General features: G+C 29.6%; 3 protein-coding genes and 1 long non-coding RNA gene across 6 annotated transcripts in view; 3 read left to right on the forward strand and 1 right to left on the reverse strand.

Annotated features, from left to right (window-relative positions):
- LOC112687535 overlaps positions 1-3,845 on the forward strand; it is a 20,338-nt gene extending 16,493 nt beyond the window's left edge. Inside the window, exon 3 of the long non-coding RNA XR_003148991.1 lies at positions 2,020-3,845. This is a non-coding gene — a long non-coding RNA (uncharacterized LOC112687535). The remainder of the gene's footprint in view (positions 1-2,019) is intronic.
- Positions 3,846-7,286: 3,441 nt separating this feature from the next.
- LOC112687697 (cAMP-responsive element-binding protein-like 2) lies at positions 7,287-8,330 on the forward strand. The gene is made up of 4 exons (XM_025560567.1): positions 7,287-7,568; positions 7,675-7,792; positions 7,862-7,983; positions 8,061-8,330. Exons 1-4 carry the CDS (start codon positions 7,515-7,517, stop codon positions 8,172-8,174), a joined length of 408 nt encoding a protein of 135 aa, XP_025416352.1. The 5' UTR covers positions 7,287-7,514; the 3' UTR covers positions 8,175-8,330.
- A 330-nt stretch (positions 8,331-8,660) lies between these two features.
- On the forward strand, positions 8,661-11,241 carry LOC112687679 (probable proline--tRNA ligase, mitochondrial). Of its 3 annotated transcripts, none has more exons than XM_025560540.1 (5): positions 8,661-8,899; positions 8,957-9,134; positions 9,788-9,861; positions 9,917-10,175; positions 10,430-11,241. In XM_025560540.1, exons 1-5 carry the CDS (start codon positions 8,801-8,803, stop codon positions 11,149-11,151), a joined length of 1,332 nt encoding a protein of 443 aa, XP_025416325.1. In that variant the 5' UTR covers positions 8,661-8,800; the 3' UTR covers positions 11,152-11,241. The 3 variants fall into 3 exon arrangements, with proteins under 3 accessions (XP_025416325.1, XP_025416331.1, XP_025416339.1); XM_025560546.1 differs by having other exon boundaries at positions 8,662-8,899; positions 10,451-11,241; XM_025560554.1 differs by having other exon boundaries at positions 8,814-8,899; positions 8,940-9,134.
- Positions 11,242-14,372: 3,131 nt separating this feature from the next.
- Positions 14,373-15,372, reverse strand: part of LOC112687211 (flocculation protein FLO11-like) — a 35,797-nt gene continuing 34,797 nt past the window's right edge. The window contains exon 10 of the mRNA XM_025559799.1: positions 14,373-15,366. Within this exon, the coding sequence (XP_025415584.1) occupies positions 15,171-15,366 (196 nt within the window). The 3' untranslated portion in view covers positions 14,373-15,170. The remainder of the gene's footprint in view (positions 15,367-15,372) is intronic.

The raw sequence follows: 15,372 nt of genomic DNA on the forward strand, positions 1-15,372 counted from the left end.
GGGGGGGGGGGGGGGGGGGGGGGGGGGTTGAACCCCCCCTATATACGCCACTGGTCAGGATTTTATTGATTTTCTAATTTATCTGACGATCAATTTTTTATTCCAAACTTGTCATAAAATACATATATCTTAATAATGTTGTATACTAATTGAGTCCGGGGTTAAGAAATTAAACACTGCTAACTAAATAGTATACGAATTGAATCTAAAGATTATTTGAATAAAATATAAAATTAACCGTTCAGAGTCCAGACAGAGTGGAAATTATATCGCGTGGCATAAAAATATATGTTATTGTCTTACTTATATCTTAATAATGTAGGTCTTATTTACTTATTCATTGGCGAGGACCACCAATAGTTGTGCATCCTTTCATCCGAAAATCAATGATATCTTTTATTTAGCACATCCAAACGTGTACCCATTTATAAATATTTTGTTAAATGTTCAATTTGAAACCTATATAAAAATTAGAAGTGTTCATATAATTAATACAATAAATTATATAAAAGCAAAAAAAAAAAAGAAATCTGAGATCAAATATAGGCATATCGATCAAACACAATAACTAGATTTGAATATACACAATGCTTACCCTACACATTTTTACAAGTATAAAAATGTTATATTATTTTTTACTATATTTATTTAATCATACACAAATTATTTATATCATATTTCTCCCTACATTATTAGATTATAAAATATTAAAAGAAAGAAATATACCATACCTGTAGAATTTTTTGTTGCAGACAGTCCTAAGTCTGTAAAAATAGGAAAGCATATTTTTTTTATATTTTTTTTAATTTTACGGGAAATAGTTGGTACTAAAACTTAGACTCGATTCATCATAAAAGGTTATATTTGTTCTCAGTTTGTATGCAGCCCTTAGCCCTTAATACTCCAAGCCATACCGCATTTTTTTATTTATTTCTACATATACCCTATTTATTTATATCTATTTATTTAAGAGTGTTAACTGTTTACTAATTTTCGTTTCGTTTTATTACTTTATTAAATATAAAATACATTTTATTTTATTAGTCTTTAATTATAATAATATACTTGAATATTGGAATACTTGAAACATTATATTAGATTTCTTTATATCAATAAACGTTCATAATCGAGAAGCTGATCCAAAATAAAACACATGTAACATTGCTCAAAGCTACAGGTATATTCTTTTAATATCAACTGTAAGTAGTAATACTTAGTAAATAGCTATAATAAAATCAATTAAATGTATGTTTTTAAAAATATTTTAACTATTACATTTTTATAGTTAGCAATATTAAAGTATTCTTTGTTATGTATAGGTATAGAATTTAAAATTAACCCTGACCAATAAATGACTACTCATTTCTCATTTTTTTTTTTTTTTTTGAATACACAAAATTATTTTAATTTTAAATAAATTAATGTTCTTATAGTAAGTCAATCATGTATTTGATTGCACATAAATTAAATAGAGTTCAGGACACCTATTTTTCTTTTTCTCGGTATTCAAATATTTTAATTTTAACTTGAACTCTAAATTAACTTCGATAATAATAAAATAATTAAATATTCTCTGTAATTAAAATAATATATTGAAATAGCCTAAATCAATTATATTTTATTCAATTTTATTTTTTTATTTAAATAATCAATAATCTAAATTATAATATCAATTTAATTTTTATTTTATATTAATTTTTACAATCTGATATTTATTTCAATTATATGTATGTTTATTTTAATAAGTCGGTAGAATAATTTAACAACGTTTAATGAAAACAATTTAACAACATTATCATAAGGCTTGCTCGAAAGAAATGAAAAGCAATACGTAACAAACATAGCAACGGACTTTTTTATTATTATAAAACACAAGGATGATATAACTATTAGTAGTAATATATACTGTGTGATGAGAAGAGAGGAAAAAAGTTCAGCAAGAGTTACATAATCTAGTAATATATAATTTATTATTCAATATATTTTATAAAAATAGTAATTCAATGTCACACTTTACAGCCGACAGATATTTAGTCTTTAATTCCTAACTCAACCAAAGTACAAGAACAAACAATCAACAAAGTCTGAACTACTCGTAGCAGATATCAGTAAACGGATGTGAACGATCTCACTATAATTTTGAAGAGCTTATATTTATAAGGTAGAGTGTTGTAAAATATATATAAATTGAAACCATTGTAATCCCTATGCTTTGGATTTGAGTCAGAATTTGTGCAACACCTGATCGAGCATATGACTGTACCACTTGAAATCAGTGGGCCAACGCGCGAGGCGAGAAGTTTATGCTTATAATAACTTTTTTGATAGAGCAAGAGGAAGAAGAACTTGATAGCGAGTTTTCAAGGTCTGAGGTCTAAAGAGTTACTAAAGTTGTTGCATTCTGAAGAGTGAGGTTCTCTTTTTCGGTGGTAGGGGATAGAGCTACACACGGTATACATGACGTGGCAAGAGTACGACCTCTTTGATCATATACGTCTCGTGTGGTAGCTAGCAATTCGACATTTACAACTTCTTGAAGGTTTATGATACTACAGAGCTACAGTCGTCGGTAACCAACTGCACTGAGTAGAAACTCAATTTATACTTGGAGCGGTACGGTAGCTGAAGATTTGGAAGTCGAATTGCGACGTTAGGGATAATAAAAAAGCTACGAATATCGGTAACTACCGCATGCTAGTTGTTCTTTTGTTTTGTGAAAAGGGGTCTTGTCAGGAAGTGTGAGGTTTTAGAGAGTGTATGACTACAATCAGGTCCTAAAACGTAGGAGAGAAAAATATTTTTTGGGGAGTGATAGAACATTGAGCAAAGGTAACCGATCGATAAGGACTGGCCCGTTTGTGGATTTATGTGGTGAGTGTTCATAAGTCGCGGAAAATCTGGTTGTGTTTGAGTGTTAGGTTTATTCGTGGAGGGTGAGTAAGAGCTACACACAATTTTATCCATGTGATAAAAAAAAAAAATTATGAAAATTTATATCCCGTCTAGTAGTTAACAACTCAATATTCGAATCGCAAGGTTAGTGATAATAGAGAGCTACAATCTTCAGTAACCACCTGTCAAGAGAAGCAACTGGTTGCTTATTTGAAGCCGCATGGTAGCATTTCGTATGTTTGGTGAATTGCGGACTTATCTGTGGTAGTTTGATTTGAGTTGGAATTGTGAGGTTTTTTTTTGCTGAAGTATAAGGTTTTTTTTCTTGGGGGGAGGGGATAGAGCTACACACGATCTTCCTGACGTGGCAATAGAACGATCTCTTTGACCTTGGAAGTCTCGTGTGGTGGCTAGCAATTCGACTGTTAGAAGATTCATGATACTACAGGGCCACACTCGTCGATAACCAACTGCATAGAGTAGAAACTCAATTCATATTTGGAACCGTACGGTGGCTGAAGACAAGCCAGTCGAATTGCAAGAGTAGCAGAGCTACAATCGTCGGTAACCACATAGCAAGAGCAGCAGTTCATTGCTTCTTTGGAGCCGTACGGTAGCTGATCTTTTGTTTGTTTTGTGAAATTTGGTCTTTTTTAGAAGTATGAGGTTTCGGCGGTGCATTAGGACGTGAAAATAAGAGGTGAAAAATTGGTTTGGAAATCGGGCCAGTCCAAAAGTCTTTAGATGTTAACATTTGGTCTCGTTTATTTGTTTGGTGCACATACGATTATATATGTGGATCGAGCGCATATCCAATGACCGTATCCAAAGCAAAAGGAACAAAAAATAAAAAAATATACTGTTAACTCAATTTAAGATAAGTTAATCATTATTGTAGTATAAAACTTTTACTTGTAATAAAAAAATGACAAAAAAAGTGCTGTTATTCTAAATTCGAGAGAAATTAACCATTATTATGTTTCAAAATGTAATACCATTAAAAAAAAAAATGTATTTACGTGTAAGTATATGTATGTGTAAAAGTATGTAAACGCATATATATACGTATACACTTATTTGATAAGAAATATTGTACAATAATACCATCTGTTGTCAAATAAACAAATTAAATATATATGAATGTGTTTATCTGTATACGTATGAATGTTAAATATTAAATAAAAATAGGTGCACGCACATGATCATACGAATTCTTCTAGTAGCGCATATTTTTATTATAAATTATTTTTTAAATGTTAGTAATAAAACAAAATATTGTAACAACTACTCACAAAAAAATAATGTAAAAAAAATAACACAAAATTTGAAATTGTAAATCATAAAATTAACATCCCATGATAATGGGACTGGCAATATTCAATGATTAGTGATTATGACACCAACATGTAAGCAATCATTAAAATCCACCAGATAGGCTATAGATAGCACCAGACAGCTAATAGGACAAACTTTCAGTTATATTATTGTAACCATATTTCACTATGAAATCATTAGTAATGTCCTTTTATTAATGTAAAAAAAAAACTGGTAGAAATAGCAATATTGTATTCTGCCTATAATTCTCCACTTTTTATAACTGTTTTAAAATGTTTGTAAACATTTATATCACTCCCACCCTCGCCAACGAGCGTTGTTGTGAGGACACAACAAAAAGTATTGTAAGGTAGATATGATGTGCATAATTTGCTTATATATCATGTTAAAAATAAGTTGTAATAGTGTACATTACCACACGTAAAAAAAACCAATAAATAACGATTCTTTCGACATGCGCACAGAAAATACAATTTAAATAATCGAAGCCTAACCCAACATTAATCTATTGATATATAAAATAGGTCAAAATCTCAAAGGGTCGATCCAAGGTTTATCATAGGTACATCCTAACCCGACGCTCTTGTCCATAGACCACCAGTGCGTGCGTAAGGAGCTCTTGATCATATACGTGTCTACCATTAATTTTTTTAAGTTTTGTGTGGTTTGTGTGAGTGTTGAGGTGTGTCTATCTTTGGTCTGAATTCGGTCAGTTGATTTCCATCTGCCATAGAACAAGTAAGTGCTATTTTATCCAGCTTAAGAGGCTATCCAGTTGCACTGATCGACTCTCGAACCTTTATAACCTCTTCCCTAAACAAGGAGGAAGGTAATACCTTGGAAAATCCAACTAAACGCCATTTTTCATGTTACTTTTGGGTTAGTACAGTTCTAAGTGTATGTTGTGGAACAGATATCGTTAAATGTGTAAACGTCCGTTGCACTTGAAATGTGTTGAGAAACGAGTTCGTGGTTTATTTTTGTAATCCATCATATAATTTTATTGCAAAAGAAAATAAGCAAGTAGCCAGGTATGCGATTTTGTAGTTTTTCATGATTTCAGTAGACAGAAAAATGTATAAAAAAAGACGTTTTTTGTTTTTAATTAAGATATTGTAAGTTATCCATGTTCTATAATACCTGAAACACGATAAAAAACGATAATTAAATCTTATAGGTGAGCGCAATTTTTGGAAGACAACGTTAGAAATCAGCTTTTTATATTGATAGATATTTATATACTGACCAATATATTTCATCATTAATAATACAAATAATAATAATAGTTATATAAAATTGACCCATCTTCCATTGGGTATTGTCCGTCGGACCATTTACCGCGGGGAAGACTATATTTCTCTACTCCATATTAAAATATAAAAAATATAACAGACAGGAAAAATAAAATAAATATCCGTCGATATTCAGGTTCAAACGTCGGACGGACAAGATAGCTTTTCTGTACTTCCCGTCTTACGTGGTCCTCTATTTATTTCTAGAACTTTGATCAATCTTAATAATTAGCTTATGAAATTACTTATTAGTAATTGTCGATATCGGAGTGTATATGTCAAGTCAGGTGAGGATTGCGTTGATAAGACATTTGTACTTTACATATTAGATAACACAAATATATATATATATATATATTTATATTATTACAGGCAGGTATAAAATGGCTATTTCATATTCATAACTAAACCGAATATAAAAGTCTGTGATGTTACAATTGGTATTTCAATACATTTATTATTTTTTACATCAATGTTATTTCTTATCTTAACCGAGAATTGCTGCTTTCATTAAACATGTGAAAATGTATATCAATAAATAGTTTATATGTAAAAATAAATAAATAATAATGCGTAGCCTTATGTGCTATTTTTTCTGAAATTTATAAGCAAAAATATTAAAATCAACAATAATATTAACAACAAAATATACAGCCCATACATTGAAACCATATTGTAGATATGTTGATGATAATTTAATTTTATTTAGAGGCTCAAATAAACATGCATACAATTTAATTAGCCACTCAAACAGAACAAATAAAAATCTTCAACTTGCACTCAAAACTCAAGTAAATAATAAATTACACTTCATAGATCTTACAGTTTCCATAATAAATAAAATATTGTACAGCCGTAGTACCCAATTGATGGTCCATGGACCCCCAGGGATCCGCGTTTTGATTTTATAGGGTCCACGGTTGTGTAGTACTGTAATGATTTTTTTTTTTTTATTTTATTTAGTGAAATTAATATTTATATAAATATATTTTACAATATTACAAAAAGGTTTGTCAAATCGTAATTTTTTTTTTTAATTTTCATAATTAAATAATATTAAAAAGTAAGTATTTACAAAAAAAGGGTCCTCGAACCAATTTAAGTTATAACTAGGGGTCCATGGTATCAAACTAATTGGGAACCACTGTTGTACAATCTTATACGTACACAGTGTAATGAAGAACGATCATTTTAATAATATTTTAAACGTACAAACTGACTTTAAAAATATCTTACATCAATACATTTTAAGTATATACGTTTAAAGATCTTTCCTTGATATAATGTATACATATACGAATATATGTCTGATTTTAGATAATAAATAATAACCAATAAAATGTATATCTCTTAACCTATCTATATATTTTTAACCTTCACCAAATGGCTTGATAAAATGTCAACTAGATTTTATCAACTTCAAACATACCCGATGATGAATTTTTAATCCGAAACCGTTCGTAGTTTACATATTATAATATTACTACAGGCTACGCATTCATTTATTTTTTATTCTGTACGGAGTATGTACTTTTTTTGTAATATAGTAATTTACGAACATGAACCGTTTATTAAATTTCGGTTTTATTTTATTATTTTACTAGATTGTTAATTGTTTTGACGAAATCCAAGACGCATACGAAATGCATATTGAAAAATCACGAACGGTCCTCGTGCAACAGTTGCAACCCGGTCGAAAACATCGATAGTGGGGTCCGCGTGTTAAACATCGAGCGCGCGTCGTCGCCGTGATAATAGATAAGCAAATGTGCGTATTGCGTATCAGACAGCAGCAGCAGTCGCGTACTGTGTTGTTGTTGTGTTTCCGACGAAAACATTTCCCTTATCATCAACTTCTTGTTTATAAACATTGATCGTGTTCGCGGGTTTTCCGGTCGGACGGATACGATTCGCGATACTGGAGTTGCAAACTTCCTGCACCCGGTGCCCTAGTGTCTTTTAATATTCGTGGCTAGGACAGCCGGATCGTTGACGATGGATTTCGAAGAATCGTTCATGAGCGCGCAGGACTTCGACTTGGTGCAAGTGGTAAGATGATCGTTTATTACTGTCGTAATTTCCCCCAAAATTTCATTGATCTGTCTTCTTCCTTTGAATGATCATTTGTGATCAACGTTGGTAATGTCGGTTCCAGGAACAAGCACAGGAGATGAAAGAAAGCACGACGACCACCCCGCCGCCCGTGGCTAACAAACGAGGACGGAAGCCCGGAAAGAAATCCAGCGACAAAGTGGACATCAGAGCTAAACTAGGTTTGTCGACCTGCAAGGTTTGTATGGTTGTAAGACTATGCATCTTATAAATGATTTTTATGACCTCAGAAAGGAGCCGGCAGAGCGCTCGTGAGTGCCGTGCTAGGAAAAAGTTGCGCTACCAATATCTTGAGGAATTGGTGACTGACCGTGAGAAAGCAGTAATTTCCTTGCGGCAAGAACTGGACAAAGTATTTATTTATTATATATTAGACTTGATGTGAATTGCTTTTAATTTTTTTTTCTTTGTTTTATTTCCACTGTTTAGTATAGAATGTGGTGCGTTGAGGTCGATGAAGGTAAAATTCCTGATGGCCTGCCCGGACTGCTTGACGAATTGGGCGCTGTTAAACAAGAAGCTGGTGGTGTACTCATCATGTAATATTATTGTACATACATATTATCTTCATATTGTGTTTATTGTGCCATTGATTCTGTTGTATATGGTTTAATATTTTTATTGATTTTAAAATAACAGTTATAATGTTTTGTTGACAAATAACATCATATATTAAAATATTAATATTTGGAAGTTACACTTATTTGTCTTAATTTTGTTTATATTTTTATTAAATAAACATAATAACATATATTTCATTTATATTTATATTAATTACTTATGGATAATACTTAAGTTGTTACTTGAAATCATGAATATTTATATTTATTATTGCTGTGAGCATATAAAACAACAGAAAGGTTATAGGATTTGTATGATTATTTTCCATATCATTAAATTGAATCATGGAGTGGATAACGATAAGTTTTCTTCGCCATGAACAATTGGTGTTAATATCCAGATATGAATTTAAGAACTAAAGATAAATATCGTTATCAATTATTAAGTGATAGAATTTATTGTTAAAACATATTAATGCCTCAGTAAAATAGTGTAAAATATTTTTTTTGTATCCATAAAATTACTTAAATTATTATAATCTTTTTTATATATTATAAAAATTGATTGTCTTACGATCTGCCACAGTACTCTGCCTATGATTCTGAAACATGAAAATGAATAGTCTAAAAAATATCTTTCGGCCTACAATGCCTATGTCCAAAAATATTTTGTTTAAACCAGATGAACTCATATCCAACAGTCAAAAAGTTAGTAATCATTTTGAATTGATTTTGCAAATCATTGCAGTGTATACATATTTTCAGTTAATGTTGGAACTCGGTCTTATCAGGCAAAGTGCCAATGGATTATACCATCTACTACCACTTGCTCAACGGTCTTTGGATAAACTGATTTGTATTATAAACAAAAACATGATGGACATTGGTGCTCAGAAAATTTCTATGCCAGTATTAATACAGAGTAGTTTATGGAAAAAATCAGGTGTGTATGTGATGTGTTAAGAATTTATTTAATTTTATTATAAATATGATTTCTGTAAACTAAAATTGTATTTAAACCGAATAATAATGACAATAATTAGTTTACAAGGGTGGCGGGGAAGTATTATAAATTATCTTACCTATAATTTTGTATACATTGCAAATATTCGAATTAATATTTTTTGTACCTTATAATATTTTAAAAAAATATGAAATATGTGTTCTGTGAAATAATTATTAAAATAGTAAACATATAAGTTGATTATTTTGAATTTTAAAACTGTATCATACTTGCAATGCCTTCTTTATAAAAAATTTCCAAAAAATAATCACTTTTATGTTTAATGTTTTACTTGTTTATTACGGTATCATGTTTCTTTTATTTAATTTAATGTATCTAAAATTATATGTTTCAAATAACTGTAACATGCATACTATGTTAATATCTATAGCAAACAAATAATTATAATTAAGTATACTTAATTTTATTAGCCATATCTTACTGCAGGTGAAACCAATTTCAGAATTTCCACTTTTCAGAAGTTCAAATCATAAATAATTTTAGATTGTTATTTATACTTCACAGGAATGTGTAAATATATTATATTGGACATTTTTGAGTTTACAATAAAAAAATTTATAATTTTCTTGTAGGTCGATTGAGCAAAAACATGGAAGACTTATACATAGTGAAGGATCGCAAAAATAAAGAGTTCCTCCTAAGTCCGGTAATACATGAATATTAAGTTATGTTACAAAGCTTTACATTATACATTTGTACAGACTCATGAAGAGGTCGTTACGAATTTATTTAGTTCAGATCCCAAAACATACAAGCAGTTACCTTTAATGTTGTATCAAATTGGGACAAAATTCAGGGATGAGATCAGGCCTAAGTTGGGCATCATCAGATCCAGAGAGTTTCTTATGAAAGATTTATATTCTTTTGATAAAGATGAAGTGAATGCTGTTGATACATATAACAAAATATGTCAAGCCTATGAAAATATATTCAAACAGATTGGTGTTAAATTCATTAAAGGTAAATAAGTAATAAAGTAATAAAATAAAACAAAAATATGTAAATTGTCAATAAATAAATAGTTTATACTTAGTATATAAAAATAAATAAATGCTTAGTCTGGAGTTTTATTATATTTTTAATTCGATAACGGTTGTACATTACAAATATAATTATACTCCAGGCTAAGCATTTATTTATTTATTTTCATGGATAAACCATTTATATATTTATTTGGTAAATAAATGTGAAATAAAATATTACAATTATTATAGATGTATTTAATTTGACTATAGTTGAAGGATCATCAGGAATGATGGGTGGCAGTCAGTCCCATGAATTTCATTATCCTTCCGAAGTCGGCGATGATACACTATTGCTATGTAACAACTGTGGATTCGGAATGAACAAAGAAGTATCATCAGATTTGATCAAGTGTCTCAAGTGCTCTAGTACTAACATTGAATGTACAAAAGCTATTGAGGTCGGCCATACTTTCCTACTTGGTACATTTTATTCAAAGGCTCTGTCTGCTAAGTATTTAGACTCTGACGGTACTTCGAAACCCCCGTATATGGGTAGTTATGGTTTGGGTGTTTCCCGAATAATTGGAGCATCAGTAGAATGTCTCAGCACACAAGAAATAATCCAGTGGCCAAAGTCTTTGTCTCCATTTACAGTGTGCATTATTCCAGCCAAAGAAGGCAGTATCGAGGAAAGAATCTCGGAAAATAACTTGTTCACTCTTTACAATAACTTAACAGAAATATTTGGAGAGGATATTGTTGTTGATGATCGAACTCATATGACGATTGGCAAGAGATTTATTGAAGCAAAGAAATTAGGATTTCCATTTGTTATCATAGTGGGAAAGAAAGTTACTGAAAGTCCTTCATTATATGAACTGTACAAATCAAGCACTAAGAAATCTGAACATTTTGAATTTGGTAGTTTGATTGATATTCTGAAAAAACAATGTAATCAACAAAATACATAAGTATTCCTTATCCCTTAGTTGTTATCTTTAAATTAATTGTTGTAATAATTAGATTTTTAATTATAAATTATTTTCCAATTCATATACAAATGCATGTTATTATGATGATATATTTTTTTATCACCTTAGCCTTTTGATTCTGATTAATATTATGTTTTTTTGGGGATTTTGTTGATGACGATTTTAAGAATCTTGTGTAAAATATGAAAATACATTTAAAAAAGAAACTAATAAAAGCCTAAACATTTATAAAAAAACACATCACATTAAAAATAGACATATAATAAATACTAAAGATGTATATTGAAATATTGTTGAATCTAAAATGCTAAATTTTAGAGCATTGAGTCCCATTTTACAAGATATACTAATAATACTTTAGGAAATCATCAAATAACAACTACTCTTAACTATAGTTTAAGGTACTCTTTTTATCTAATTTTTCTAAATTCCATTGTTAAAAACTCTAAAATAAAGAAATTGCCAAGGACTTATTGACTGTCTGTTACAGAAAAACTTATGCTTTAATCTATTATGTTTTTGAAATAACAGTTGTAATTTTCTATACTAGACAAATTCAATCTTACTTATAAGTTTTTTCATTTCTTCAGTCTAGTTTTTACTTTGTAATATTATAAAATAAAGTAGTAATAAAATATTTTATATAAAACTATTAAGTTCATAAAAAATAAAAGGAAGATAGGAAGATTAATTTCTTAAGATTGAGAAAATTGTAAATGGCAAGAATACTAAAAAAAGCTAAATATATTTCATATTCATATAATTTAATGGTTCTTATATTTGTTTTTGCCAATTTAATAACGTGTAGTAATTATCTAGTAAAGGGTGGTCCAACTTTTTGTAAATGGCCGGCCAATTTACACTTCCATAAAAACACTAAGGGCCAAAAAAAAAAATTATACAGCAAGACCTGCAGTCAATAATCGTCAACTTATAATGACTTTCACAATCTCCCATCTCAAGAAATTAGATTCACTGTGGCTGTTATAGAAATATGATACCTACATACGTACTTAGTGAGTTGAATTTAATCATTGTTATGGACATCACTAATGGCATGTACACCTATGTTTTTTAGTAAAAAATATAAAAAGTATACAATCGTATAACAATTATGTTATAATATTATAGTGACTTTTTTTTTTTTTTTTTTTTTTGATTGGAAGATTGAAAGACCAAAAAAAGGCTTTGAGGCCTGCGGGATGGATCATCCTGATCTAGTACATCATTCATAAAATGTAATCTTTTATTTCTTTCAATATTATGTGATTTTAACTAAGAGGATATTAACTAATAGTTCAAAATTGAAGAAATGTCTACATACATAAAGGTCATGAATCTCCAATGTATGACTTGGAACATTTTTAAATGAATAATTCGTATGACATACAAATCATAAGATGAATATTCAAATTGCTGTTTCATTAAATTGTAAAATTTCTAGTACACTGATAACAAAGTTAACATTGTATAGTTAAATGTTTTAATGTGTTCTTCAATGATAAGTTATCACCTTACGAGAAAAGACTAAAAAAATCCTATCTAGGATTTTAAATACATGTTTGTTTAAATTATTATTGATCTTAAATTGAAATAATAATAATTTAATCAAATATCTATATAAGCTAAAGAACTAAAAACTTTACAATTTCTTCTCTTTTGAATGCTGGTATAAATAAACTTAAATGTAATTAAAGTAAATGTTATATAGATAAGACAAACAGAAATTTTAAAATAAGATATAAAGAATATATTTCTGAAATTAAATTTAGAAAAGACTGCCCCTAATTCAAATTTCGCTTAACATGTTATAGAAAATAACCATAATTTACATTTTGATACCATTATAGAAATAGAAATATTAAATACCCTAAATAAAATTTACCTTAGTTCAGTATTAGAAAAGTAACACATACACAACGAAAAGAAAAATAATTTTAACGGCATTTTAAATATAATCCCTCCTATTAAAATTAATTACCTTTATGTAAAACAACCAATTTTCTTAATGTACCTATTCCTTTATTATTTTTTCATACATGAGTCGTGATTTTATTTATTATGTATTAGAAATGTAATGTATATTCGAATAATTGAATTATTAGAATATTCGTATTCTAATAGGTCCACCGAAAATAATTCAATTACAATGAATTTTTGATTCATTGAATTATTAAGTTTTCAAAATATTGAAATCAATAATCAACATCAGTATTCGATGCTACAATACCTATTATTATTAAACGTTTTGTGTTGCGCGAAAACTTAAACGAATAATTCCCATCACTGCTTTGTATATGTCTGATGATGAATTTTCAATTCGAAACTGGTCGTACATCAAAAATATAATGGGTTAAACATTTATTTATTTTTATACATAAACTATTAACCTATAAATTATAATAATTGTACTTAACAAAAATGCTGTGGAATCAGACTGATTGACTGAGTTACTGGAAATAAATATACAAATCGTAAAACTAAGTAGGTACTAATCTTTTTTCTTGTTGTAAATCCATACTGTATTGAAATGAGAGTTAACCACAGATATATAAAATAGTGTATATTGTTTTATATATCTCTGGAGTTAACTCTTTGTCACACAAATGGTTTTTATAGACATTTTAAACCATTATGTTTGCACAATATTTTTTAGAATTAGTAAAGGGCCAGTCTCTCATAATATTATTAGATTTAAGTTTTACAATAGTCTTATAACAAATAAAAAGTTTATATATAGAAGTAAATAGTTAGACTGAAGTATTATTATACTTATAAAGTACGATTGGTTTCGAATTAATAATTCATCGTTAGGTGTATATAAGATTAATACAATTTAAGAATTCTATTATTAAGCATTTAATATTTTTTTATTATTTTACAACTTATAATAGTGTTAAAATTATAATACGACTAATGTGCGGAACAAAATTTAACAAAGAACAATAGGTGTGATTTATGTTTACAACTAATCCGTTGGTTTTAGAACAGTCTTTAGAAAATCATTCACTCGATTGTACCGAAGATAATCGTTGCATAGTTGTAAGCGAAAATCTTTCAAACGGGTTTTTCCATATGTTAACTCTGTAATTATCAGATTTTTTAATGAAGATTTTTGTTGTTTGTAGAACTTACCTCATAAAACCAAAAGTTCTTTGGTTATTGCAATCGGCGTTAAGTCGAGCTAACAACACAATGAGTCGTGAATAACACATACAAAAATATGCATATATAATTGAAAATAAAATAGGTACATTTTTCAAGCAACAAGTAGTTATAGCACGAAAATATACATAAATATTTGTAGTTTTACAAAAATAATTGACAAAATATAGAGAGCCTTATTTTCTTCGATTTATTACAAATAAAAATACTTATTATAAGTATCGTACAACTACGTAACGCAATCATAATAATATGATAAAAAATGTACATCATAACACGGCAGATTGACGAATCGCTGTAAAAAAATTGTTTTCAGGACTGCAATGCGTGAAAAAAAAATGTTTACAAATTGTTTAAAAATATAATAATAGTAATAAAAATAATATTTATAATTAACAGTTAATGAGCAAACAGTTAATATGTATCCGCATAAAACAATACAATTACGTAGGTATGTGTGTTTACTTAACGGTTAGGTTAGCAATAAGAATTTATTCGACGGAGCGTGTCAAATTTTTCGAAGTAAAACGATATAGAGACGCGATGGTCGCAATGTGTACGGTACAGGTTACATAAGTGGTAAGTTATACAGACGGCAACAGGTCGGCGGGGCCACCAAGTTAGTACTTCGTTCCGTCAACCGTGTCGGTAGCCGCGGACGTACAAAGATTGTTGTGCCCTAGAGAAGAAGAAGAGTTCGAGTAGAAAGGGACGTGAAAAAATAGCATCCCGCCGAGGAAGAGGGATGCGAGAGAGGAGAGGTAGAGAATGGCGGAAAGGACGAAAAGTGGAACGAACGGAAGTAGAAAACGGTCGATAAATTGAGCGTTGCGTTAACATTTAGAGATCGTGTGATCGCGCGGTGGCCGCGTCTTGCGGTCGGCAAGCACCGTCCATGCGTCAGAGAACAGCTGTTGATCGTCCGAGTGCACCAGGAACGACATGTAACAGATCTGCTCGACGGACGGGTTGGCAGAACGGGAGCACACGCGTCCGTGTAGGTCGTTGGCGCGTTCCAGGTCCAACCATCTGGTA

This window comes from Sipha flava, unplaced genomic scaffold (assembly GCF_003268045.1).
Source record: "Sipha flava isolate LNK unplaced genomic scaffold, YSA_version1 109_pilon_pilon, whole genome shotgun sequence".
NCBI lineage: Eukaryota > Metazoa > Arthropoda > Insecta > Hemiptera > Aphididae > Sipha > Sipha flava.